Source organism: Danio aesculapii, chromosome 21, assembly GCF_903798145.1.
Source record: "Danio aesculapii chromosome 21, fDanAes4.1, whole genome shotgun sequence".
In the NCBI taxonomy this organism is placed as follows: Eukaryota; Metazoa; Chordata; class Actinopteri; order Cypriniformes; family Danionidae; genus Danio; species Danio aesculapii.
The window spans coordinates 18,767,707-18,794,702 of record NC_079455.1 but is presented as its reverse complement, the minus strand read 5'-3'; the positions used below and the strand labels follow the sequence as shown (position 1 = coordinate 18,794,702).

The 26,996-nt window shown below is 35.1% G+C and overlaps 1 protein-coding gene across 2 annotated transcripts in view; it reads right to left on the bottom strand.

The window, feature by feature from the left end:
- The window catches only part of slc8a4a (solute carrier family 8 member 4a), a 125,052-nt gene that overhangs the window by 7,288 nt on the left and 90,768 nt on the right, over positions 1–26,996 (bottom strand). For both annotated transcript variants that reach the window (XM_056447095.1, XM_056447096.1), the window contains 3 exons: positions 9,241–9,347; positions 7,128–7,252; positions 3,194–3,293 (listed from right to left, as the gene is read on the bottom strand). In XM_056447095.1, the coding sequence (XP_056303070.1) occupies positions 3,194–3,293; positions 7,128–7,252; positions 9,241–9,347 (332 nt within the window). The remainder of the gene's footprint in view (positions 1–3,193; positions 3,294–7,127; positions 7,253–9,240; positions 9,348–26,996) is intronic.

Here is a 26,996-nt window from a genome sequence, read left to right as displayed (position 1 = left end):
TTTATTGTTAAAAGCTTACTAAAATTAAATGTTTCAATCAAATTATGTAAATTAATCAGATTTTGTTCAAATGTACAAACTGTAACCCGGCAGTGCAGAGACTTTGGTGAGCAAATCAAGTCAAAGGCAGATTCTTCTTGACTAGTGTATTCAATGTAAACCTCCACTGTGTTATAGTTGTTAATGTTTTTATTGTATTAAGTTACCATTTAAAAAGTTATACTGCATTAATTAATACGATTTAAAGTAATATTCTCTATTTAATTTAAAATCGTATGAAATAAATTAGGAAATTACCCATGACAACTTTAATGTAATATAGTTTGGTATATTTACCTTCGGCCCATGGCTCTCAATGATATTTGGTTTTTGGCCATTTATACGAAAAAGTTTGGGCACCCCTAATCAAGAGAAACTGAAATCTAGAGAAACAGCCACAATAACTATACTAATATGTAATAATAATTCATTTTTTGTTGCAGTATTTAGACATTTGAGTGTTTAACCCAGCCCTTACCCTTAAATCAAAACATTTGCCAATATACAAGAATGTAAACATAAGACATAACAAGCAGATGCAATTACAGTTACAATTTATTTAAAAAAATCACAAATATTCAAAGGACAAACAATTGATTTTAAATCATAAACACATTAAAAAATTCTACCTGAAGAAGCATTGTGAAATCTCTTTAATGTGACCATCTTGAAATTACCTGCATCATTTTTACACTCAGATTTGTCCAATAAAATGAATAAATGCATTAACAGAGTGGAAACATTTTTCAGTACTAAAACCTCATTCTGTTTGTCACATAAAAATATTATATTGCCTCAGAATACGTAGAAATACAACACGTTTTTTTTTTTTGTAATACTTTTATTCTGTTTTCTAGTGAGTTCATACAATAAATATCTGCCTGTTACATGTTTTTATTTGTTAGGAAAATATAAATGCATGCAAAGGATTAAATGTGTCTGGACTAACACAAGACAAATTATTAATTAATGTAAAACAAAACTGCACTATAGTCATTTTTAATTTTAATTTTAGGCCAGCCATATTATACTGTCAAGAAAAATAATTAGGGAAAAAAGGATCTGATGACATTACACTTTTAAAGGAAAACTTGTTGATTCTGATTGCAAAGTTAGTTCTCACTCAAGTGCTCTTGTGCCAATTTGCACTATTTTGTATCTCTGTCCCCAAACCTCCTATACTTATAGCTGAGATTGTGTAATATTGCCAGAAGGCTCATATTCAGTTTATATAGACAAACTGGTTGTTGAAGGGTTTTATGTGACCTAATTTATTGCATGAACAATTTAATGCAATATTATCATTAACGAATTAAAGGGCACCTATGAGGAAAATCATTTTGAACTGTGTGTAGGTATAGTGTGTCCACAGTCATGGAGTGATATAAACACAATAAGCGTCTTTTTTTCAATTTCCTAATGTTAAAATAGGATTCAAATCCCTGCAATTCTGAGGCCCACCGCAATGTTATGTAGGAGTGCGGTTTTCCCACCGATTTGATTGACAGCTGCATATTAACATGTCTCCATTGTGACATACATATACATATCCACAATACAGGACTTGAGCAAAGCAACATGGGACTAAAAGATCTGTTCAGTTCTCTGTGATCGGCTGCCCCTTAAGAATGAGTTTTACAAGTTTAAAACGTTTTTAAAACATAAAATGCATAAAATCGCTGTAATTCATCGCCACGGCCGAATAGTGTCAGTACAATTATAAAAGAAGACACTTTAATCCCAGTTTGTGGACGTTAAATCAGGTTTATTTTGTACATTAACATAACAGATATCCATACAGCAGTGGATATTAATGTGGATCCTGTCACATTTGCCATGCAAAAACAGTGCAAAGTTAAACACATGTGCTGTGTGATGTGCGTTGGCTTTTTTAAAAACTTTGTAAAAGACATTTTTAAAAACTTTGTAACAGCATTGTGTGTGACTCATGATTTCAGAAAGGCTTTAATTAACTCCACAACAAATACATCAAATAACCATACGTTCTTACTGCAGTATTTCTCATTCTTGTCTGTCACTGTGCTGTTTATCTGACATGAGACGTAGCAGGAATATGGCTCTGTGGGAACGGTGGGCGGGGAGAAGCGGCTCATTTGCATTAAAGGCACAGGCAACAAAAACAGCTACAGTGTGCTTAGAGTTGAAAATCCCCATGTTCAAAAATGTATATTAAATAATCTGATGGGTGTTTTGAGTTGAAACTTTACAGACACGTTCTGGAGACAAAAAATCTTAAATCTTTAAAAAGAGGTAAAATAGGTGCCTTTTAATGAATCAATGTAGACAATCATTTAAAAACTTTTTTATTTTTATTTGTATTATTTTAAGTCTGCTCACTGGTTCTCAAAACACACACAGACCAACAATGGGTTACAGGAGAGGTGGGATGTTGAATAGTACTCGCTTGCGATGAACATCATCACGTGTCTCAACCAATGAGAACATTTGTAATGAGAATAATGCAGTGTTCACACCAAATGCATGGTGTAGCTACTCGTGTGATGTTTTTCACATAAAGCTAATTTTCCACTTGAGTTGAATTACTTGAACTTGAAGATGTGATCAAGGCAAGTTCCTCATGTTCGAACCCAGTATATTATAATACATATGCTGCAGGCAGTGGGGTTGAGCAAACCTGTGAATTAATGTTTTGAAGTAAAGAGTTCCCATGCTCAAGTTATTAAGGATTGGGGAACACTGTAGGGATGCTTTAATTCTATTCACAATTCGTGGAAGCAGTGTGGTGCAAGGACAGGAACTGAGAACCACTGATGTAATGACCTCTTAACTATCACTAAATGCCTTGGCAGTGGCAAATAGCTTTGGTTTAATTTGTTTACATTAATGTTTAAGAGTTACAAGATAGTTTTAACTGTTAATAACTAAAGGGAATACAGCTATAAAAACACCTTAAAAAACAAAGATTTATCAAACCTTTTAAAATAAAGTTGCACAAAACATTACTTTTGAATTCACTATTGAATTTGGAATATAAAAATGTTATAAATCATGTAAAAATCATTTGAATCAATCATTAAAATGTGATCATTGCATTCAAGTGAACCTTTGATTTCATATAAATGATTTGAGTCTGAGCATGTATGAAGACAGCCTGACAGAGAGAGACACTGACCTGCACTGACAGTGACGGCGCTGACAAACTGCTCTCTCCAGCTACTGCTGCCCACCACCAGCGCAAGGTTAGTCTTCTTTATTAGCTTGTCCACGGTATTCTAAAAAAACACACAAAAGCATACATAAAACACCAAGCAGATAAATCAAACCTAAACTCACAAAAATGTGTCCTCATCTTGGACAAGATTTAATACTAGTCTGTCTCGTAGCCCATTGCGCTCAGAGGTCTCTGCTAAACTAATTTCAGTGAGGCAGTGGGCGTCTCTGCACAGAATTTCATTTTCTCCAATGTCATCCTGTCCTAGCCGTTCACTGGTTTGCATTCAAAAGACTGTGGAAAGAGTAGCACAGTTTTTCCCAAATCTCTTCTTGGTCTCTGAGCTCCCTGACCTGAGAGACCTCTGGTATTGAGACTGTCAGCATGAGGAGGTGAGGATTCAGACTGAACATCAGCTGTATTGTTCATCCTCGTGGTGGATGAAATATACGCAAATCAAGATGTGAGTATGTGAGTTAAGATACAGATAATCTAAGGTGGTGTTTACACTAATGCATTTTTGTTTTAAAATGCTTTTTTTGTTGCGATTATGCCTGATGTTACATCTGAACTCATTGTCCCACAAAAACATTTTGAGCTTTTTAAAACCCCTAAAGACCCTGGTTTAGGTTGGATATGCAGGTGATCTGTTTCCAGTGGTGTAAAGTAACAAATTACAAATACTCAAACTACTGAAATTGAGTAGTTTCTCTCAGGAATTATAATTTACTAAGTATTTTTAAAATTGTTATTTTAAATGTTAAAAATGTGTACTTTTATTTTCCTTTGAGTACATTTTTAGTGCTGTATCGGTACTTTTACTCCACTACTTTCAACCTGCAGTCACTACCTACTTTATTTATTGTTGTCTATAAGGATTAGAAAAAATCAGTTCTGTGATTTCTGTCTAATCGAATCGCACATAGAAGTAAAGAGGTAAATCGCATCATAATTCAATTCAATTCACCTTTATTTGTATAGCACTTTTATAATGTAGATTGTGTCAAGCAGCTTCACATAAAAGATCATAGTAATGAACTATCTCAAGACATGGGCGATTTATAATTGCAGCAAACTGTTTGGAAGCACTATAAGTGTTCAAGAAGATGTCCAAAATCTTTACACGCATTGACCCAGAGACTGTTTAGATGCATGTCACTGATGAGAAGATGAAGGATATTTACTGTATGATGACCAAAATGGCCTTAAACACCCAGCAGGTACAGGACGTCAACATGACGTCAGATTGAAGTTGTACCCCAACGTTGTGGGGACATTACATTTTGTTTGGAAATAAAATCGAGTTGACTTCAGAACTCAACGTCAGGCTAACGTCAATGTCCAATCTAAAATAAACCAAATATCAACGTCTAATAATGTTACAGCTTGACGTTGTGTGTATGTTACCACTATGACGTCTATCAGACGTTGGATTTTGGTTACCATACCTGATGCATAAATATCTGTATTTGATGTCAATATGATGTTATTTTAAGATGTTGGCTCGCTGCTGGATTTAAGTTAACACAACCTAAAATCAACCAAATATCAATGTCATTTGATGTTGTTATTGGACGTCAAAATAACGTTGTCCTTAGGCGCTGGCTAGACATTGAATTTTGGTCACCTGACATCACAACCTAAATCGAACCTAATATTAACGTCTTATGATGTTGTGTGCCTTCTGGGCAATAACTAAATGCACTACAGAATGTTACGTTTACACACATTTACAAATTACATGTAAATGCATCAGCTTTTTACAGCGTAATCCTCACTACTCTTGAGTACTTTTGAAAGGGCTCTTTTTTACTCATTCTTTGAATAATATTTACAACAGATAATTATACTCTATTTGCACTACATTTTTAGGCAAGTAATGGGATGTTTACTTAAGTATGATTTTTCAGTACTCTTTCCACCACTGTCTGTTTCAGTATAGACAGACTGAAACACAAGCTTTTGAAAATAAAGCTTTGGCTACCCACAATTGCTCTCTGACTGGTCTTCTGGGCTACTGCATATCATTCCCTGATTCATCAAGTCTCTCCCATATGACCATTACACAAGCGGTAGACTGTAATTACTAATGTTGGCTAAACATGTGCATGCCCAGTGAGTGTGAATGGCTGCATATAACGCAATTTAGGCTTTATAGTGACAATCGAAATCCTTTCAAAAAATGCAATAAAGTTTTTTTTATTTTTAAATGCCATTTTAACTCTTTTACTCAAAAGTTTTAAGTACTTATTTTTTAATGTACCTAAAATATTCAGTAAAAAGTATTAAATTTTTGTTCTTTTAGCAGTAAAATGTTTCATTGCCAAAACTTGTCATAAAGTAAAAAGCCATGCTGATAATTAAAGGAAGAGTTGACCCAAAAAATGAATATTTCCTCATCCATTACTCACCCTCAAATGGTTCTAAACTATTTCTAATGATTCTAAAATGTCTTTGTTCTGTTGAACACAAACGACTATATTTTAAAGAATGTAGGATATCAGCAACCATTGACATCTATAGTAGGAACAAATCATACTATGGATATCAATGGCTGCTGCTTTTTTACATTTTTTACAATATTTTCTATTGTGCTAAACAGAAGACAGGAATTCAAACAGGTTTGGAACAAGTGAAGGGAGAATAAACGATGACAGAATTAAAATTTTTGGGGTGAATTATCCTTTGAATTTAAATAAAAATTACAACAAAAAAAAACAAACAGTACAGTACAGTACAAAAATGTATATTGTATGTATAAATATAAACATACAATAAAAACAAAAGACATAATGGAAAAATATGTAGACCATTGAAAGAGAAATCTATATACAAGTTTTTAATCTATTATTAGTATAGTATTATTAGTATATTCAAGTTTTAAATCTATTAAGTGCTACAGCATGAATTTGCATTATTTTAATTAATACGTTCAATTGTATAAAAACACCTACTCTATTCGTTCAGTAATACACAAATATGGATGTCATCATTTAAGCATCTTACATAATTGGTTCACACAGCTCAATTTTTAAAAACGGATTTACTTGACAAATAACTGAAGTCATGACCACTAAAAAATATGAGACCTCTCATTTTTACTTATTTTCAGTCATTTTGTAAAGATTCTGTAAATCAATTACTGTAGAATCACTTTGGTCTGATTTTGACTCATTGACTTGTTGACTTGAAAACAGATGTTATCAGATCTGTCAAATTAGGAATCAATGGGTTATGCACATCTAGTGTTTTTCAGCCAAAGGCAAACTTCCAGTGAAAGGTTAATGTGAATATTTTAAAGTTTATAAGGTTCCTTTTACAGTATCGACATCGTAATGAAATAAAAATTCAATCAGTTAAAGCATTCTTTTAGTTGTTCAAGCATAAAATGAGATGAAAAAACTTGTAAACTCTAGCACCGTCAGTTGCAGCAGGCGAGTGCAGAAGCTCCATTCAAAATCCTGAGATAAAATAAATTTTCATGTTTAAACGAGATGGTGAGGCAAAATGAAATGTAATGCAGTGCTTCTTGTCCAGTCTAAGACCTAATTTATATTGTATATCTATTAGGCAGTGACGCTCACTGATCTTTCAAGAAATCAGATCTTAAAAGTGGTGATTTTGTAATGGAAAGACAGATCACCGGAAGCCTTTGGGCTGGCTGTCTGAAAATTAAAAGTCTGCGTGCATATACACCATTGTTCAGTGTTTTAACAAGATAACTGACAGAATTCATCTTATCCATGAATCAGATGTCTCTGTTTAAAAATAACTTTTTTACTCTGCCACATTTACTATGTTTTCTAAAGTGAATATACTCTTTTGAAGTGCAGATACTTAAAAATTGCTACTTTGAAGTGTACTTAAAAATGCATATTAAGTAAGAACCACTGACCTTAAACTCATACGACTCCTCTATGACCACCTCCAGTTTAGTGTGCTCTCCCAGACTCGGACAGCCCATCTTGGCCACCTCTTCTTCCTCAGCACCCACCGCTGGTTTGTTATCATTAGAGTCTCCTGTCAGTGGAAGACACAATGAAAATCAACTTAGCTGTGCAGAGTTTGCATGAATTACAGAGCTGAGAATGTAGAACTCGATTTTACAGGAAATTCCCTAAGAATGAAGTGTGCCCACTGGTAGAGCTGTTTATTTGCATGCACGGTCTGCACCCAATCCACTAAAGACATTTTGCAAATCAGGTAGAGCTGCAAATTCAGCCAAAAATCTGCACTGTAGACAGTTAGAATGATAATTTGTTTCCATCTTGCAGGTCATTTTGGAGCTGTAGGTTCAATGAGTCAAGAATTATGATTAAATAACATCTAAATAAATAAATGATCTAAAATTTGGCTGAAATAAAAAAGACTGAAACAAATAAATGAATCCAAATTAGATTAAAATGGGAACAAATAGTATTTAAATAAATGAGTGTAATTATAAATGTATAATAAAGGTACCTAAGGGCTGTATAATTTTGGGACCTTGGTTTAACGCCTCATCTGAAAGATGGTGCTCACTGAGCAGTGTAGAGTCCCCATCAATATACTGGAGTGTTAGGAAAGCAACCTAGCTTTCCCATGTGGTCTCCCATCCAGGTACTGACTAGGCGCAACCCTGCTTCAGTGGGTGACCATGTGAGAGTTGCAGGCCTTAAATGCAACTTAATGGAAACTAAATATTTTCAAGAATATATTTTAGGCACAGTTATAATATGAATTATTAAAAAAATAAATTTTTCCAAAAAAAGAAATGAAATAACTAGCTAGCTTTTATGTTTTGAGGTTGGAATCATATGCATGAAGATGATCTGATTATAGAGTCTATGGAATATAAATGATTAAAAATTGGAAGATTTCTGTGCATCACAGTTTGCACTGTGAAATCTCAAACTACAATTTTAATGATTAGTGAGCAAGAAGCAGATTTTGGAACTAAAGCACTGCACACAAATGCATTACAACTATTTAGCAAATCCATCACTTCATTTTCACTACAATCAGCTGTACATCATGCATTGGCTTCGCTGGAAATAAAAACAATTTCTTAGTGTGATTTAGAGAAGTGTCGCAGACAAAGATTCAACACAGGCTCATTCTAAAGACGTCCGCCTATATACATTTCTGGAGATCACGAATTATGTAGCCAGAGCTACATATGGCCGCATTGGCTGGGTTCAAGTCCGGTGAAGAACGGTTCCATTAAGCAGGTAAGACTAAAACAAAAGCTAAAAATTAAAATAAACAACTAAATAAAAGGGTTAGAATGTGGTAACATCTGAAAACGTGGTAAAAATCAGGCGAGGGCTTTCCTTTTTTTGGATTGCTATTTTAAACACTGTCGGTTGTGTTTGGGGAAGGGGGTGTTCAGACAATCTGTGCATTTTAAAACACTATTGGTTGGGATTAGTTAAGGGGGAGGGTGGGGGGGATCAGTCGGTTGGTCAGTCAGTAAGTCACTCAGTCGACAGGGTGCTCTGGTGGATTTACGTGAGAACAAAAACTGCAAAAAAACGTAGCTCCTTGGATGTATTTTGCTCTCTCCAGAAATCTATATTGGGGTACGTAATCAGAATGAACCTAGGTTGCAAAGATTGACAGCTCAAAATAATCAACCATTGCTTATGTAAATGGATTCAACAAACATAATTGGATCCTGTAACAGTATGGCAATTCGAAGAGCATGGGGATGAACATTAAATTAGAGCAGTTAGTACATAATTAATGTTCAGAAATGGCCTGGAGATATTGCTTCAACATGGCCGCTTGCACAGCGACCAGTCATAGCCGGTTCGCCCTCTCCCATTACACCAAGTGACCCATTATCAGACCTCCACTCTCTCGCATTATTCGCTCCATTCACACAAAGACTCCTCTCCATCAAATCTGTTCCTGAATTATTCAGAGACAGATGTGAAAGCTATTAATATAATATTAAACAGAGACCCCAATCTAATACAAAAGCCATAATGCTGGCGAGTGTGATTGTCTAACAGAGATGCACTGACCGTGTTTCTGCCCAATCTCCAGCAGAACCGGCTCCCCCAGGTGGATGGTGAATGTCTTGTTCTTCTCGTACTCCTCATCGTCAATGATCTTCACCTCCAGGATCTTCCTGTGGTTGACAAAGACAGATTGCTTACATCGAGAGCAAAGCAGTTTTACAAAAATGTGTTACAAATGTGACAGTGGAAGGGAAAACTACTGAAATTTTAATGTTCCCCCTGCAGTCACTAATTTTATCTCGTACCTTAAAACTCATCATTCATGATCAAAATGACATAACTTTACAACCTTACCTCATTCAGTATGCACAGACATATGAATATGTAAATTAGCCATGCCTGTATGTAATTACACCTGATTGCCTGCTTCACTTTGCAGAGCATTTTCTTCTGAAAGGGATAGTTCGCAAATGTACTCCCTGTATTTTTCACCTTCCAAACCTTTACGAGTATCTTTTTTCTTGCACACACAAAAATATATTTTGAATAATTAAATGGAAACCCCCAAGTAGCCACTGACATCCATAGCAGAAGAATCAAATACTATGAAAGAAAATGGCAACTGGTTTCCATTCATTCATTTTCTTTTCGGCTTAGTCCCTTTATTAATCCCGGGTCGGCACAGCAGAATGAACCACCAACGTATCCAGCACATGCTTTACACAGCGGATGCCCTTCCAGCTACAACCCATCTCTGGGAAACACTCATACACTACGGACAATTTAGCCTACCCAATTCACCTGTAAAGCATGTCTTTGGACTGTGGGGAAAACGGAGCACCTGGAGAAAACCCAGAACGCAGGGAGAACATGCAAACTCCACACAGAAATGACAACTGACCCAGCCGAGGCTCGAACCAGCACTACCTACTGCGCCACTCAACCGGTTTCCAATATTTTTCAAAATATCTACAGTACTTTTGTGTTGAACAGAAAAGAGTCAAACAGGTTTGTGACAATTGAAGGGTGAGTAACTGATGACAGAATTAAAATTTTTGGTTGAACTGTCCCTTAAAAACCGCAGTGTGTCCTAAGGTGCTTTCACAGGACGATAATAATTTTATAGTTTCTAGAACTATTGGAGGAAGTGGCCACATTTTAACATGTTCACACCACAAGAACTGGCAAATATTTTAGTTATAGGAACAACTATTGGAAAAAGAACAATAAACATATTGTCATGTTCATTTCAATGCAATGATTGATGTATTTATGAATGACTTACAGCTAAATTTATTCAGCTTGTTTTTATGCATGAGCCACAAATAGCATACATAACATCAAAAATAATAATTGAACATACCTTTATTGAAAAAAGGTGGATTAATTCTGCACATATAACTTTCCTTTCCTAAAAGTTTATGTAATGCAGATCACGGAGTTCCTGCATTACTTTGTGTTCATTAATGTTAACAGAAGCAAAGGGAATATTACTTAAATGTTACACAATGGTAATTCTAGTTTAATTCAGTCAGAGATAAATGTTTGAACCAAAAACTGATTCCAAAGAAGAAGAAGAGGAAATTATGTATACTTGTCTGACATGATCTGAAACACCCATTCATCTGAAAGTTGATTTTAGGAACCTGGAGTGGGCTTAAGCCGTATTTTAGGTGGCTTTTAAACCAGGGAAATATAAATGTTACATTTTCTGTGTTGTATTTAATACTGCTAGCAGCAACTCTGAAGTGACATACTATAAACCACTAAAGCCATCCGAAGGCTTTATGTCTTTTAACTAATTCATATACATTCTATTTAATATAATTTATATACAGTGCTCAGCATAATTGAGCACATATTTTAAAAACGAATATTTGTATCCATTTCTCAGTGAATATAGGCAATGTATTTTGGTGCATTTAAACAAAACAGATTTATTAAACAGATATATTTATCAAATTATATTTTAGTCACCAAACATATTTAGAAATGGAAAGATAATACAATTAAATTCAAGCAAAATATTCCAAAAAAAATTCAACAAAATTTCCACAAAATTTTTCACATTTTTTGTTTTTACAAATTTTCACATTTGTATTTAATATTTTTCTATAACATATACATTTGTAGTTTTTGGACTGCTATTGTAAGTTATTTTGTTTGATCAGCTCCAGATTTAGCTTCAGTACTGACTAATCCACGGTATTTGCACAACTATCATATTGTATAGCTTCCTATTAAAAAAAGATAGATTTGTGAGGGGTGTGCTTATGTATGCTAAGCACTGTAAATTAAGACATTTCATATGCATTCCCCAAATCAATGTACATTTGCATCACTGGTAGCTCCATTTGTGCTGTCTTAAACCCTTCTCTAAAGTATGAGCTAATTTATTCCCCTAAAAAGCATTCATATAACTAAAACTCCTTCCTGTTCCTGTGGGTACTCCTGCTGCTAGTTGTAGGAACTATAAAAATGTTCCTCTGTTCCCTTTTTGATGTCTGTTTTTGGTAGACTGAGGTTTTAAGGAGAAAATCTTCAGCATTACTAGTGAATTTGCACATGCTTTGTCTTCAAGCAAATTGAAAACACCAGATATTTACTGTACAGTATAAGCAATACTAAAAGCTAGATTTTCACCACAGGGGTGGAAACCATTGACAAAAATTCAGAAAAAGAGATGTGGAAATGCAATGAAAGACAGAGGCTTATTCATGAAACACGAGCAGAGTGGATTTGCAAGTAAATCATTCATAAAGCCATTATTATGTAGATTGTCATCTTCAATTCCATGCAACAAATGATGCAGGAAAGTATTTATGAATGATTTACGGCAAAATTCATTCTGCTTGTTTTTATGCATGAGCTTCAAAGAGCACACACATCATCCAAAATATTGATTGAACACGCAATTATTGAATAAAAGGTGGGTTAATTCTGCACATCCGACTTTCGTTTCTGTCATCTTTATGCAGTGGGCCTTTCTGAGTTTCTCCGTTATCTTGAGCTCATTAAAGTTAACAGAAGCAAAAGCAGAATTCCCTCAGAATAATACGCAGAGATACGCAGAAACATGCAGCAGCTCAGATTTTAAGTGACGAGGCTGTGGTACGATGTTTTTCTGATTCAGGAGCAGGCGGTTAGCCATGGCTAATCACCATTTGTCATTATTAACACACAGAACACATTGGTCACGGTTAATAAACACTGTCTACAGAAAAGCTGTACAGCAGCAACAAGGGGGGAGAGAGATTTTAATTAATTCAGTGAAAAATATGCTGCCACTCAATAAACACGGTGTATGCAATTATGTGGTACATTCATTTCAGTTTGCATTCCATTTTTTAAACGTTATGAATGTTACTATAAAATGGATAATTCTAGCGATTTAATATGACTTTATATATGACATAATATGTTTTTAAACACACAACAGGGAAAATTAGGACACGAAACACCAGCTCATTTTTTGGAGTTAGCCAAAAAACTATTTAGTGATCTATACTCTATACTTATACACTCTCAGAAATAAAGGTACAGGGGTGGTACCTTTTTAAAAGGTACACATTTGTACCTAAAGGATAATAATACCTCAGTGATACATATTCGTGCCTAAAAAGTACAAAATTGTATCTGTTTAATGTTTTAGGTACTAATATTTACTTTTGAGATACCAATATAGACCCTTTAAGTACAAACCGTCACTTTGGAATTATAAGGTTCTGAACTCTAAAGGATTTTGAGATATTGAGCTTCAAAGTTTTTGCATTCCATATAGCCAACAATATGTGTGTAACAGTTCTCTTTCATACATTAGCATGACAGAGACCCTAAATGTTCTCTAAATGTAAACTATCAAAGTTATCTTAAATTTGCAAATAGCGGTAAACAAAACAGGGCAAGTGCAGATAGAAATTTTCATTCTAAAAAATCCTTTTCCGCTTGGAATGATAAGGTTCTATCTGGCAGATCATTTATTAAAGCATTACTTTTCAAGAAATATAATCACAAAAAATTAATTGGTGTTGTAACAATTTGGTCATGCTTGAGAAAGTTACATTTTTGCTTTCTATGACTTTTATTTAATGTTTTAGAATGAATATTTTTCTTGTTCATATTAAACCTAAATATTTTATCCAGTGCAGATGTTCAAATTAAACCTACTCTGCTAAATATTTTATCCAGTGCAGATGTTAATTTTATGTAATTAATTTGATAAAACCTATTGAATTTTATGCTTTATATGAACTTAATATCAAATGTGTTTGATGAACACTGAAAAATGTTTCCCTGACTATATATGCACAAATAAAAATAGCCCTCATGCCTGCATTCGAAATACTGATTGGCTCACCGAAAGAACCTTATAGAGTCAAGCTAGAGTTCAAACCTTTTTTAAGTTTTTTTAAACAAAAAGTCTTAAAATGTAAACAACTTATAAAAAAACATCACATAATGTAAACAATTTGTCATTTAATAAGAATTTGTGAATAACTCAATTTTGACAAAAATGTCAGATAGACCTTAAAATTCTAAGGTGACCTTTTGAAAAGGTACCACCCTATAGACAGCTCTTATACCTTTATTTCTGAGAGTGTACCAAATATTTGTGAAGAAATATGATTTGTTATACAGTATGTGATGATTGAAAAGTATTTCACAGCGTTATGGTTATACTAAAAATACCTCACATTTACAAAAACGCCCATTAAATTGAACACAACATGTTTAAGTGAATTGAAAATATAGTTCAGTAATCTTTATTTAAAACTTTGGCGAATAACTTTAAGGTAAGTAGGAATAAAATACATGCATAAATCAAGTATTCAATAAAGTTTTTTATTTTATATTTATGAATTTGCATAACCGTGCAACTGACTGAATCTACAAAATGCAAAAAGATAAAGAGTTTAGTGTCTAATCCTGGAAATGACTACATAAAGTGAGGTGAAATGATCTTGAGGTGTGGGATACAACTCATGAATAATGAAGAGGGAAGAGAACTAAAGCAGTTTTAAAAATTAAACAAGACACACATTTGTTAAGGCTGGGCAGGTACATCTGTAACCGCTGTGTAAACACACACAATTCCACTGCTGTTTTGTACTGTAATCCCTCTATTACATGTTTGCACTAATCTCGTTTTTTGCCCACCTCTCTTTGCTTTGCAGCCTTCATTGGCCAGACGTGTGTGTAATTAAATTCATTAGGACTTGTTCTTTATTAATTAGACCACCGTGCTTATCCTACACGATTGCAACACATGCGTACAGTCCCATCCCCCCCTTAAAAACAATCTCTGATTTCACAGTCTGTCTTTCTTTTTCTGTCTCTGCAATTCTCCTGACTGCATCTTCATTTTCCACATAAACATCTTGTCTACACTACATTACAATGCAATAAACTCAAAAGTATTAATCAAGTTTTTACATTTTTATATTTGTTTTGCATTTTTATGCAAAGTGTGACAAACATTGAGATTTATGCTCAGTCACAATTGTGACGGCTGAGATAATGTGTATACTAAATGAATATTTATTTTGCAGTCATGAGAATACTATGAACACATGTTATGCTCTGCTCTAATAGGGTTACTATTATACTTAAAACTCCTTATACAGCAAGACAAAGAATACCTAGAAAGAATACAAAAATACATGCACATGTACTTTTATTGTAATGCATATGCTATATAAGTGTAATAGATATTAAAACATGAGTATTGTAACTTATCTGTAACATCAGTGATTTTAAAGTATTATTACTGGTCGATAAATCACTAAATGGCCTAGGACCTCAATACATTACAGATATGCTCACTGAATACAAACCTAATAGATCACTCAGATCTTTAGGATCAAATAGATTAGAAATCCCAAGAGTTCAGTCAAAGCAGGGTGAATCGGCTTTCAGCTACTACGCCCCTCGCTGCTGGAATCAGCTTCCAGAAATGATCAGATGTGCTCCAACATTAGGCACGTTCAAATCAAGACTGAAAACACATCTGTTTAGCTGTGCCTTTACTGAATGAGCACTGTGCTACGTCCGACAGATCGAACTACTATGTTTTTCTCTTCTTTTTAATTTTATAACACATTTTATCAGCTTTTATTTTATTTTATTTCTATTTTTACCATTTCTATTATTTGTTTTTATTTCTCTTATACTTGTTTCTTTTATTCCTGTTTATGTAAAGCACTTTGAATTGCCACTGTGTATGAAATGTGCTATATAAATAAACTTGCCTTGCCTTGCCTTAATTTAGTAAATAATAGAAAAAAGTGAGCAAACTGTTGTGGACATGTGGCTATCTACACTAACCATCTGACACTGCACATATTTTAATTGAAACCATTTATTCATCCTGTATTTTCCATTAAGCAGAAATGCACTAATATAAAATAACATTTTAGAGCTTTTTTAAATGAAAAACTACTTTACGAGATTAAATGGGTTAAAAAATGGATACTATGAATTATAATTTAAAACATGTTTTGCATAAATCTGTTATTCAATCTTAGTTTTGATTAAACAGCTAAATTGTTTAGAAACTCTTTAATAGCCAAGTTCACAAATGATGTCACTGATTTGGTGAAAAAACACACACAAAATGACGTATTTTCAATATAAAAAGTTATTGTGGACTCGATTTTTTTTAGCTTTTATCACAGTCTTGGACATGTGAACAACATGTTAGTAATGCTGGTATTGAAGCATTGTCAGAGTTTCATTTTTTTCTCCCTAATTTACTGTTGGTGACAGTTTTGGCCCCATTGATTTCTATTATAACCACATTTGATGGTGCATAAATACACAGTCTTTGTTTTTATTTACTCCATGTAGTTCTAAGAGCTGAGATGCATATTTAGATTTTTGTATGTTCTTCAAGGTAAGTGCGTAAAGGTCACTCTCACACTCACAGACACACACTTTAATTTGCTGCTATACTCCATATAAAATCCAGAAACTAAGCTATTTTTGTACAGGCCTGTCTAAAGGGTTAATGGTGCCAACTGATGATCAACAGTAAAAAATGTTGTTTCACATGTTCAAGCCTGGGATAAAAGGTTAAAAAAAATCCAGTCCACAATTACTTTATATATTGAAAATAAGTCATTTTTTGTGTTTTTTTCACCAAATCAGTGACATCATTTATGAGTTTGGCAATTAAAGAGTTAAAATCCTGTAATTTTCTTAGCAATTTAGTAGTTTTGATCAGGACTAAGGTTGATTTATGCAGATTTATGCAAAAAAATTAAAAATCAAAAATTGAAAACTATTTATCTGATGCATTTTATAGCAGTTTTTTTAGTGGATGTTTTCATGCCTCACATAACAAAAGTGTAGTAAATTTACCCAGACTGTATCGTTGAGTTGTTGTTTTTTTTATTAAAGCATTTTCTCAAAGTATGTGTCAAAATAAGATTTGTCAGCAAAGATCATTCTGCTGAAACACAGAAAAAGTTATGGCCACATTAAGACACAAAATCACCACAGATTAAATAAAAACATCCCCAATAGTACATAAGGGTTAAAACTGATATTATAAATGTGGTCAAGGTTTTTTGCTGGTTGCTTTAACCTGAATTTTGGCATATGCCACAAGGGACTGAAAAACCGCAGAGTAAGGACAGACAAGGATAATAAAATAAGGAAAACGATTAACCATTAGGCCAAGCGTCCACATTAGCCTCATCTTTGTGACCAGGTAGCTTAACCCCATGTGGCAGCTCTCAGCTGTAATTAGAGCTATTACTCATTGAGGCAAACTCTCCCCACCAAAGAAAGAGACAGATGTGCATAAACAAAAGAATAACAAGAGACCTTAATGAGGTCTGAAACTCACACAGCTGCTCACTTCCAATTCAATTCATTTTACACAAACATGCACAACCTGCATGTATGCTAACAGGCATGAAAACACACACAGCAGCTCAAACCGAAACACTTCACATGCTATTTACGGAGAAACTCCTACCTATAGGCTCTTTTGGAGTCAATAAACATGCATCTACTAAGAGTTTTGCAGTGCTTTGAAGTGAAATTAAGACTAGTGGCCCTATTTTAACAATCTAGGAGCAAAGTCTAAAGCGCATGGCGCAAAAGCATTAAGGTCATGTCCGAATCCACTTTTGCTATTTGAAGGATGAAAAATACAGTTTGCGCCCTGGTGCATGGTCTAACAGGGTTGTGCTTATTCTCTTGATGAGTTATGGGTGTGTTTTGAGCATAACGTGCATTAAACCAACATTAAATCAATGGGAGTCTCATCTCCCATTCCCTTTAAAAGTCAGCTGTGTCACGCCATGGCGCATTTGCTATTTACATGGCAGACTTTGTAAGTGGAAAAACTGAAAGCTTCACTATCGAGAAAACAGTTTAATAGACCATCTCCAGCGAGAGGATAAAGAACAATGATTAATTATTTCCGTTTTATTTATCTGAACAATCTTTTATTTTAAAAAAATCTTTAATTTTGAAAAATGACCATATTCTCTCATTTACATCACCGTCACTTGAGTGCCCAAATTTAACCCACAAGCAGCAAAATGAGTAAGAAACAGACGTCTTTGGAACGTTTATTTGCTAAGGGGAACAGGTTCAATAAAGAACCCGCGAACTGCCAAGGAATAGAACCACAAAGTGTGGTTAAAAAACTGAGTTATATCCAAACACATCCTATTCTTATGCCCTGTATTGTGATGCATATGTCTCAAAATCCCTACAGGAGGACAAATATTAACTTGTTTTTATTAAAGCAAATATAAATATGCATATAATAAACAACACTGCTAATAATACTAACATTATACATGTACATGTTTTCATAAACTGAAAAGCCCCCTTGACATGACGAAGGCATGGAGGTAGTGGTTTTTATTTTTATGTAGAAAATAATATTTGTAACATTTTAATCCTTAATTTATTTATATATATATATATATATATATATATATATATATATATATATATATATATATATATATATATATATATATATATATATATATATATATATATATATATATATATATATATATATATATATATATTTACATTTACATTACATTTACATTTAGTCATTTAGCAGACGCTTTTATCCAAAGCGACTTACAAATGAGGACAAGGAAGCAATTTACACAACTATAAGAGCAGCAGTGAACAAGTGCTATAGACAAGTTTCAGGTGTGTAAAGTCTAAGAAGCAAAGCATTAGTACATTTTTTTTTTTTTTTTTTTGAGAGAGAGAGAGAGAGAGAGAGGGCACAGTTAGTGGTATAGCCAGAGAGGCAGTTGCAGATTAGGAAGGAAAGTGAATACTAAACAGTTGCGTTTTTAGTCGTTTCTTGAAGACAGCAAGTGACTCTGCTGTTCTGATGTAGTTAGGGAGTTCATTCCACCAACTGGGCAGATTGAATGTGAGAGTTCGGGAAAGTGATTTCTTCCCTCTTCGGGATGGAACAACGAGGCGACGTTCATTCACAGAACGCAAGTTTCTGGAGGGCACATATATCTGCAGAAGTGAGAGCAGATACGAAGGAGCAAAGCCAGAGGTCGCTTTGTAAGCAAACATCAGAGCTTTGAATTTGATGCGAGCAGCAACTGGCAGCCAGTGCAAACGGGTGAGTAGCGGAGTGACGTGCTCTTTTGGGTTCATCATAGACCACTCGTGCTGCTGCGTTCTGAAGCAGCTGAAGAGGTTTGATAGAACTAGCTGGTAGCCCGGCTAGCAGAGAGTTGCAATAGTCCAGTTTGGAGAGAACAAGAGCTTGAACAATGAGTTGAGCTGTATGTTCAGATAGGAAGGGTCGGACCCTTCTGATGTTATAGAGAGCGAATCTGCAAGATCGAGCAGTTCTAGAAATGTGGTCAGAGAAGTTCAGTTGGTCATCAATCGTTACTCCAAGGCTTTTTACCATTTTGGATGCAGTGATGGTTGCTCCATCCATCTGGATTGAAAAGTTATGGTGAAGAGTCGGGTTGGCAGAAACTTCAAGCATTTCCGTTTTCCGTATATATATATATGTAAAGATATTTGTGTGTTGCTGTACATCTTGTGTGTATTAAGCAATGTGACAGCATTTGGACCCACATAGGCACATAACTAACTCACTCTGCGCTGGACTTTAGACCAGCTTTCAGTTGGTCAATGGTGCAGTCTATTTCAGTTAGCAGTGCACCAACAATGCGCCTTAACACACCTCTTTTCTAGACCGGCACACCCATGAGTCCACAAAGTGGTGCAAATGGATTTGCTTTTCAAACAACATTGCGCAAAACATGAAAATTAGGGTTGCACTGGTCCGAAAATAGCAACAAATCGTGCCATACAACATATTGTGCCTTATGTATGGTGTATGCCAGGTGTATGATAGGGCCATAGGTCTCAGAATTCTGGTGGGACACATCGTCACACTTACTACTTCCATAGTAGGAAAACAATATTATGGATGTCAATGAGTCCCAGCAACCAGCATTTTTCAAAATATCTTCTTTATACAGAAGAAGGAAACTCAAATAGGTTTTGAACAAGTGAAGGGTGCATGAATGATGAAAGAATGTAACTTTTGGGGTAAACTATTCCTTTAGGTGGCAGTGACGTTATTTTCACAATCATTTACCAACTAGCCCCACCATTTGGCCATTTGGGTTACAAAGTGATGCGATACATAAAATACTGCCATAATCAAATCGAAGTTTGTTTGTTTTTCTAAGAAAACTGAGCATTTTACATTTTAGTGTGCACATTTCACTTTGAAACTGCTGCGAAATGTTCAATAAGCAACATCAAACCATTTTTGCAAAAATGTCACCACAGGCATGTATTTTTAATGAGCCTGGGTTCAAAATTCACAAACTTACACACGCGGTGTCAACTCAATAATAAGCGAGTACATTAGCAGCATGTGCAATAAAAAATATTCCCTGCATGCACTGGGCTCACGCAGGCTGAAGAGGGTCTTTATGGAGCGCGTGTGGGCTGTGGAGTTGACAGGGCGAGCGCAGGAGGCGGAACATTAAAAGCTTGCTTCTCAATGAGTCATTAAAAGCACCTTCGGCGGCGCAGGTAAGACTCTCCAGCATTTATGCACATGAGAAAGGTGCGCACACTGCATTGTGTAGGACACTAAATTATGGGGTTGGCATGGCAACAGGTAGCTGGAGTGTAGGGACTGATAAAAGTATAGGCCTTAGGCAAAGGAAAGACAGAGATGGAGTCAGAAAGGAGGTGGAGGGAGAAATAGAGTGATGGCAGCAAAGGAAAAAAAGAGAGGAGGACTTGCATTTAGAAACAGAAATAGAAAGGTGTGCTTTCATGAACGCGTGAAATGTTCTGAAAGTTACAGATCCAGGGGTAAATACAGCAGCTGAAGTATCAAAAGAAGCACTGTAAGCATAAACAAGGAAGATCAATCTCACTTTCATTCGCTCTGAGAAATACACACATACACAGAAGGATCGCTTCACAAATTCATGAGACTGGGGGAAGAGAGAGACAGAAGATACGGAAAACACAAGGAAAAGCTCTAGTGATGTATTCAGAAATAGATGGTGCAATGGGAGGAGGATGAAGAAAGGAAGAGAGAAACATGTCACTTGATGTCGACTTTCTTTTTTTCCTGCAGAGCACAAAAGGAGCAATTTTGGATGCTATTTTCAATGCAACCACAATGCATAGGGACTTTCAGCTTCGCATATGTGCTCCTTATGACTCAGGCACTACATTTCATGTCATCTGAAATGGTGACTTGATAAAATTTGTGTGAGGAGAAAACTGAAATGCAGTTCATTTTGTAAGCCTTTATTCATGACAAGAGCAGTGATGGTCAATGTGAAATTGAATAACCCTTCTGGGTCAAATCTGTGCATTGAATTAGTTCAGCACTGTTAGATTTTGCTATATTTGGCTTAACCATTCTTGGGTGACGCACCAATGTATTAAATACATGAAACAATTATACTGACCAAAGTTCTTATGGGTGGAAGACTTTATTGAAGATTAGTTAGTTATTGAAGATTAACTTTATTAAAGTTAATAGTACAGTTCCTCAGCATTGATGTTAACCAGTTGGTCTTCAAGTAACTTAACCCAAAGTATTGCCTGTGAGACACCACTTTATAACAAAGGATATGACATCCCCTCATAGATTACCCAACTGGTTTGATTGGGTCACAACTTTTGACTTCCTGTAGGCCATACAGTCTATCACCACAAATGGTCTATACTCATTTGTGTTCAAGAAGTTAATTTTGAAGATCATAATAGGAAAGAAATGTGATTTAAGTGACTTTGAAGATCAAAGTCACTTAGAACGTAACTACTTTTAATAGGAAATAATGCATCATGTTACTTTTCTTTTTCTTTATCCTTTTTTTAAATCTGGTCTGGACTGGGTTTTACACAGCGGATGCCCTTCCAGCTGCAACCCAGTACTGGAAGTTTATTTATAAACTAATTTTGAGAGGATCACATGCTTTTGATTGCTTCCCATTGGTCTCGCATTATCCAATTTATGATTCACCAATCAGATGATTCCTAAGCCACTATTAATACCCTAAGTTCCATATAACAGCCATCTTCGTTTCTGAGAATCCCCCCTTCCACCCCTACTCCTCCTCCTTTCCTAGATGGGTGGCATGGTGGCCCAGTGGTTAGCACTGTTGCCTCACAGCAAGAACGTCACAGGTTCTAGTCTTTACCAAGCCAGTCGACGTTTCTGTGCGGAGTTTACACACTCTCCTCGTTCTCACGTGGGTTTACCCTGGGTTCCCCGGTTTCCTCCCACCGTCCAAAAACATGCAACTTAAGTTAATTGTCTAAGCCAAATCGGCACCATGGACATGCTCCTAGTAAGTAGTTATCTCTTAAGAGCAATCACTACCTGTTCATTAGCTACTACAGAAGGGGAGTTCTCGAGATCTACCTGAGCTTAAACTTCGCCTCTTGCCCTGCAAACGGGAGGGAGTCCCGGGCTCAAGGATCTTGTGAGCTCAAGGCTTTCTCCCGGGACAGCATGCCAAACAAGTTTTATAATCAATCATTAGCGTGTGTGAACTCTTGAAATATTGTAATATCACTTTACACTGACTTTTACCTATTTAATTATTGCATGTTTTGTGTAATATTTTATTTGCGTTTCACTGTTTTTATAAATTTTGAGAAATACTGAATCTGATTTTGTTCAAATAACATGAGTAAACGCTTGTTCACATTTAGTCTAATATGAACTAAACATCATAGGCCAGTTTTAAGTTAAAATGTAGTCTAGTTATGATGTAAGGCAGTGTTTCCCAACCCTGTTCCTGAGGGCACACTAACAGTCCACATTTTCAACCTCTCCCTAATCAAACACACCTGAATCAACTTATCATAACATCAGAAGAGACTCCAAAACCTGAAGTTAATGGGTCAGAAAAGGGAGACATCCAAAATATGTACTGTTGGTGTGCCTCCAGGAACAGGGTTGGAAAACACTGATGTAAGGGACACTAAGACCACTGAACTTTAATGCTAAACTGTAAAACCCAACAGTCAACTTAATGAAATAAAAAATTACTGAAAGTAAATTCTACACATTTGAAAAGAGTTTTGAACTCAGTGTTGAAGGTAATGAGTTAATTAAAAGTATTAAGTTTGCAGTACTCATTTGGATTAGTTTTTTTAACTCAAATTGTTTGTTGCAATCAGTTTCCTCAAACAGTTTGAGTTACCTTAACCTATTGGGTTTTACAGTACTCAATTGGTTTGACTTTTCTTCATTTAGTGGGTTTTACTGTGCTCAAATTGCTTCGTTTACTCAAATGGAGTAAGTTCACAGTACTTAGGATTAGTTTTTGAACTAAAATGGTTTGTTGCGATCGGTTTCCTCAAATGGTTTGAGTTACCAAAACTTTTACACTTACAGTGTATGTTTAACTAAATATTTACCGCAGCCTCTAATCACATTTAATGATAGAAAAGAGATGACCGTGGGATTAGCTTGCATTGAGGAGCTCGCAATGATAATGAAAAACGAACTCCCTCTACTCACAGCCTAACAGTTTTTCTTTCCAAATCTCATCTTTTTTTTTTTTGTTTTAGGTTTTTGGAGTTTAAATTTCTTTCTAAGAGTGTTTTTGTGTTATCCATCAATTAAAACAAGAATTTCTTCATGACTGAGTTTTTTTCTTCTTGTTTTTTGCTCTTTCATGTGTAGGCCATTAAAATAATTTCAAGTGTAATGTTTTGATAACTTTATGTTTATTTTGTGTGCATTCACAGCTTGCAATACAGGTACTGTATGCGAGTCATCTGTTTTTTAGTGACTGATTGTAATGTAAAATAGGCCTATTATAAAAATTTATTTTGTCATTTCTTTTTAATATTTTTGTTTGATATAAATAAATGCAGAATAGAATTTTAAAAGCAGTTTAATGACTTAAATGCTTCTTAGTGGATGTTACATCATTAAATGAGATTATGTATTGCGTTACAGAAAGCTTATGACCAACTAACTACGTTTTGCCGTAAGAAAATGTGATTCAACTGAAATAAGAACAAATTTAGTAACAAACTAGCTAGTAGTTACTAAGCCTCTAGTGTGGACTTTACATTTCAGTTTAAGCTAGAACTTATGAACAGCTGGTGCTAGGCATGGGAAGATAACTGTTTTTAAGGTATACCACGGTTAGGAAGAATAAAGGTTTTAAAACCACCAAAATTTCTGTTATACTGTTAGGTATATGTAAGATTTTTTAGTTTGTTTGTTTGTTTGTTTGTTTGTTTGTTTGTTTGTTTTAGAACAGCAGTATCTCCAGCAGAAAAGATATTCAAAGATATAGTCTAAAATTGAAAAGAAATCTGTGTTTTTGAAACTAATAAAGACAGCAGAAGTAATGATTCATTTGAATTATTTAGCCTGACATGTTTACCGTTCCAAAATAATTTAAATGTTTCTCAAAATAAAATATATTGGCTGCATCCGAAATCGCCTACTACTCAGTACAGTATCGCATTTGAATAAATTACTTGACCGTTAGAAAAGTACATTACAGTATGAGCGTGTGTAGTATGAATGAAGCTTGGATGTACTACAGATGCAATTTTTACATCATCACATGACCTACCCGCATCAGTGGCATTGTTTACTACCATTCATCCATCCGATGCGTACTTCAGAATCTCGCCAGAAGTAGCAGGTCATGCAGGTAATTCTTGCATACCGTTTTTTTTTTTTAAATCTAAGAATTTGGACATACTACTTAGCTCGCATACCGTTTTAGCCTACTATATAGTATGGAAGTAGGTGATTTCGAACACAGCCAAAAAAGTTTTTGTTTTCTACCAAAACATTTATAAAGAATGTATATTAGAGCAGTAATCACAATACCGTGAAACCATGATATTTTTAACCAAAGTTATCACACTGTTAGAATGTTATACCTGCCCATGTTTAGCTGGTGCAACCCTATACTCATATGTATAAGACACACACATTGCATCTACAGTAACTTCTGAATTCTCTCAAAATGAGGCAAGGAGATCTCTGTCAATAAATGGGAAAACAAGAATTAACTGAGATATTGTCAAAAGTCGATACATTACTAGTTACTTGAAAAAGAAATTTGATTAGTTAACTTGCATTACTCATTTTATTTTCTTTAAAGCTTAGAGTATAGAAAGTGTTATAAAAATATGAGAATCAGGCAGAGGGACAGATTTCATAAGGTAGAGGTGATTAAACGGCTTGTAGAGGAAGTGGTTTCTGCTGTGGGTCAGTGAGAGGACTAGCAGACAGCTGCATTGAACACATGCTGGGTGAAAGCACACTGCTGCTTAGCTTCAGGATAAAACACACGCACTCATAACATCATCCGTCCAAACACAAGTTTTCCTGCTGCTTCAGGCTGCTTAGTGCTGCTCTAACTAGTCAACCTGCATAACCATGCTGTTTATCTACACGATACGAAGCTGAGCAGAATTATCTTTCTGTTAAACTAGTTGATGAGGACTGCAGCAAAATTATTACTTGTATGCTCCACATAAAAATTCCATTTCTCATACAACAAAACAGCATTTGGACTACTTCAATCACATCAAATGCCTGTAGGAGATTAACAGTTTTGCGTCATAAATGTGTCTCCTTTTTTTCTCACTCCTTCACTGTTGAGAAGATTTTTCTGGTCTATGTATAAAAGACAAAGGCTGGAACTGGACTGAAGCGCACCTTTATGATGCAAATAGAGGAGCTAGCGAAGATGAAGCTGACAGTAGACTGCGCTGTAAATCCATTAGGATCCAAACAGATGAAATAAAGTACGGACAGTCAGTGCCCACACAGAGAGACTAGTCTGACACAAAGCGATAAAGCTTTTCTTTCTTTCATTCTTTCTTTCTTTTATTTAGTTGTCCTAATGTACCACAGAAAGTGAAAGAAGCAAAACTATTTGGCAATCCATTGGTTTCTATTTACCTTATTTTTCAATGTAGAATTAAGCTGTTTCTTATTGTGCACAACTTCCAATTAGTTACCAGCTGTGACCTTTGTTTCACCTGCTTTACTTGAAGCAGGATTCTGCAAGTACTTGGAATAGAGCCCGCTCCCACTGCTCACAAAGCAGGGTGTAAAAATAATACAGACTTGTGGCAAAAGGTCATTAAAATAAAAAATAAAAAACATCAAAAAATTCAAGACATAAGCTAAAAATGTTTCATTGTGCATTTTTTATTAAGCAATACAAGTGTGCTGTATTCCTAAATCTCAGCACAGTGTTTCCTCTAGTATTTTTTCCAGCTGTGGTGGCAGGTCTTTTACACAGATCTTCCAACTACCTATGGTGTTATTTCAATGATGAATGTCGTAAGCGTGGTATACGTCGAGATCGTATTCATGTAATACGAGCGTGCAAATCTCTTTCGTGCACAAAACTTCTTGCATGCCATTTAATGTACACGCTGAAGTGTGATTTTGTGTGTTTATGTAACGAGTATGTCGAGATCTGCTAGGAATATTTATGAATGTCTCCAATAGACCTACAGAACGGCACTGCTGCATCCTGAAGTAAAGTGAAATGGCTATAAACGCCAGCAAGATAAAGTCATTGTATGTAAAACTATAGACCTTTATCTATAAATAAAGTATAATAATTCCAAAGGGTTAAACAAATGACGCACAGCACTACTATGATTACAGAAAACATTGCTCTTTTATAATTCACTTACATTTAAATACTTTTTGGTGCGATTATAACCTGCTGTAAAAAAAACAACACCAACAACTGAAGGTTTTGAATGAGAATCTGTAATGTAGCCATGGTGGGAATGAATTTTGGTGTGGCGCCCCGCCAGAGAATGAATAGCAGAAACCATACAGCACTACTGCTGCAAAAGTCCTATTTACTCATTACTAAAGAACAAATTTAACTATAATTACTACAACGTGTTAGTATCATTGGTTCAAGACATACATGTAGGTTAAAATGTTCCATTGTAAGTTTTTTCATTAAGCAATACAAGTGTGCAGCTTTCCTAAATATCAGCATTACTGCAAAATTCATATTCACTTGTAAGAGTCTAAAATATCATATGCATTTGTTTATATGGCAAAGCATGTCTTTTTCACCAAAGAAGGTCAATACTGAATCCAAAGGCAGATACTGATAAGATCAGGGCCTGGTGAGTGGACTTTGGGGGTTTTTTGATGTAGTCACATGTTGATTGGTCAGTTTGAATGTCTCAAGTATTTGGGCTTTGGTCACATGGTCAAGAATAAGACAAAATAGCTGGTAAAATTTGCTCTGGCTCTTTTCTGCTCTTAGGCTTTCTTTGAGGCCTAC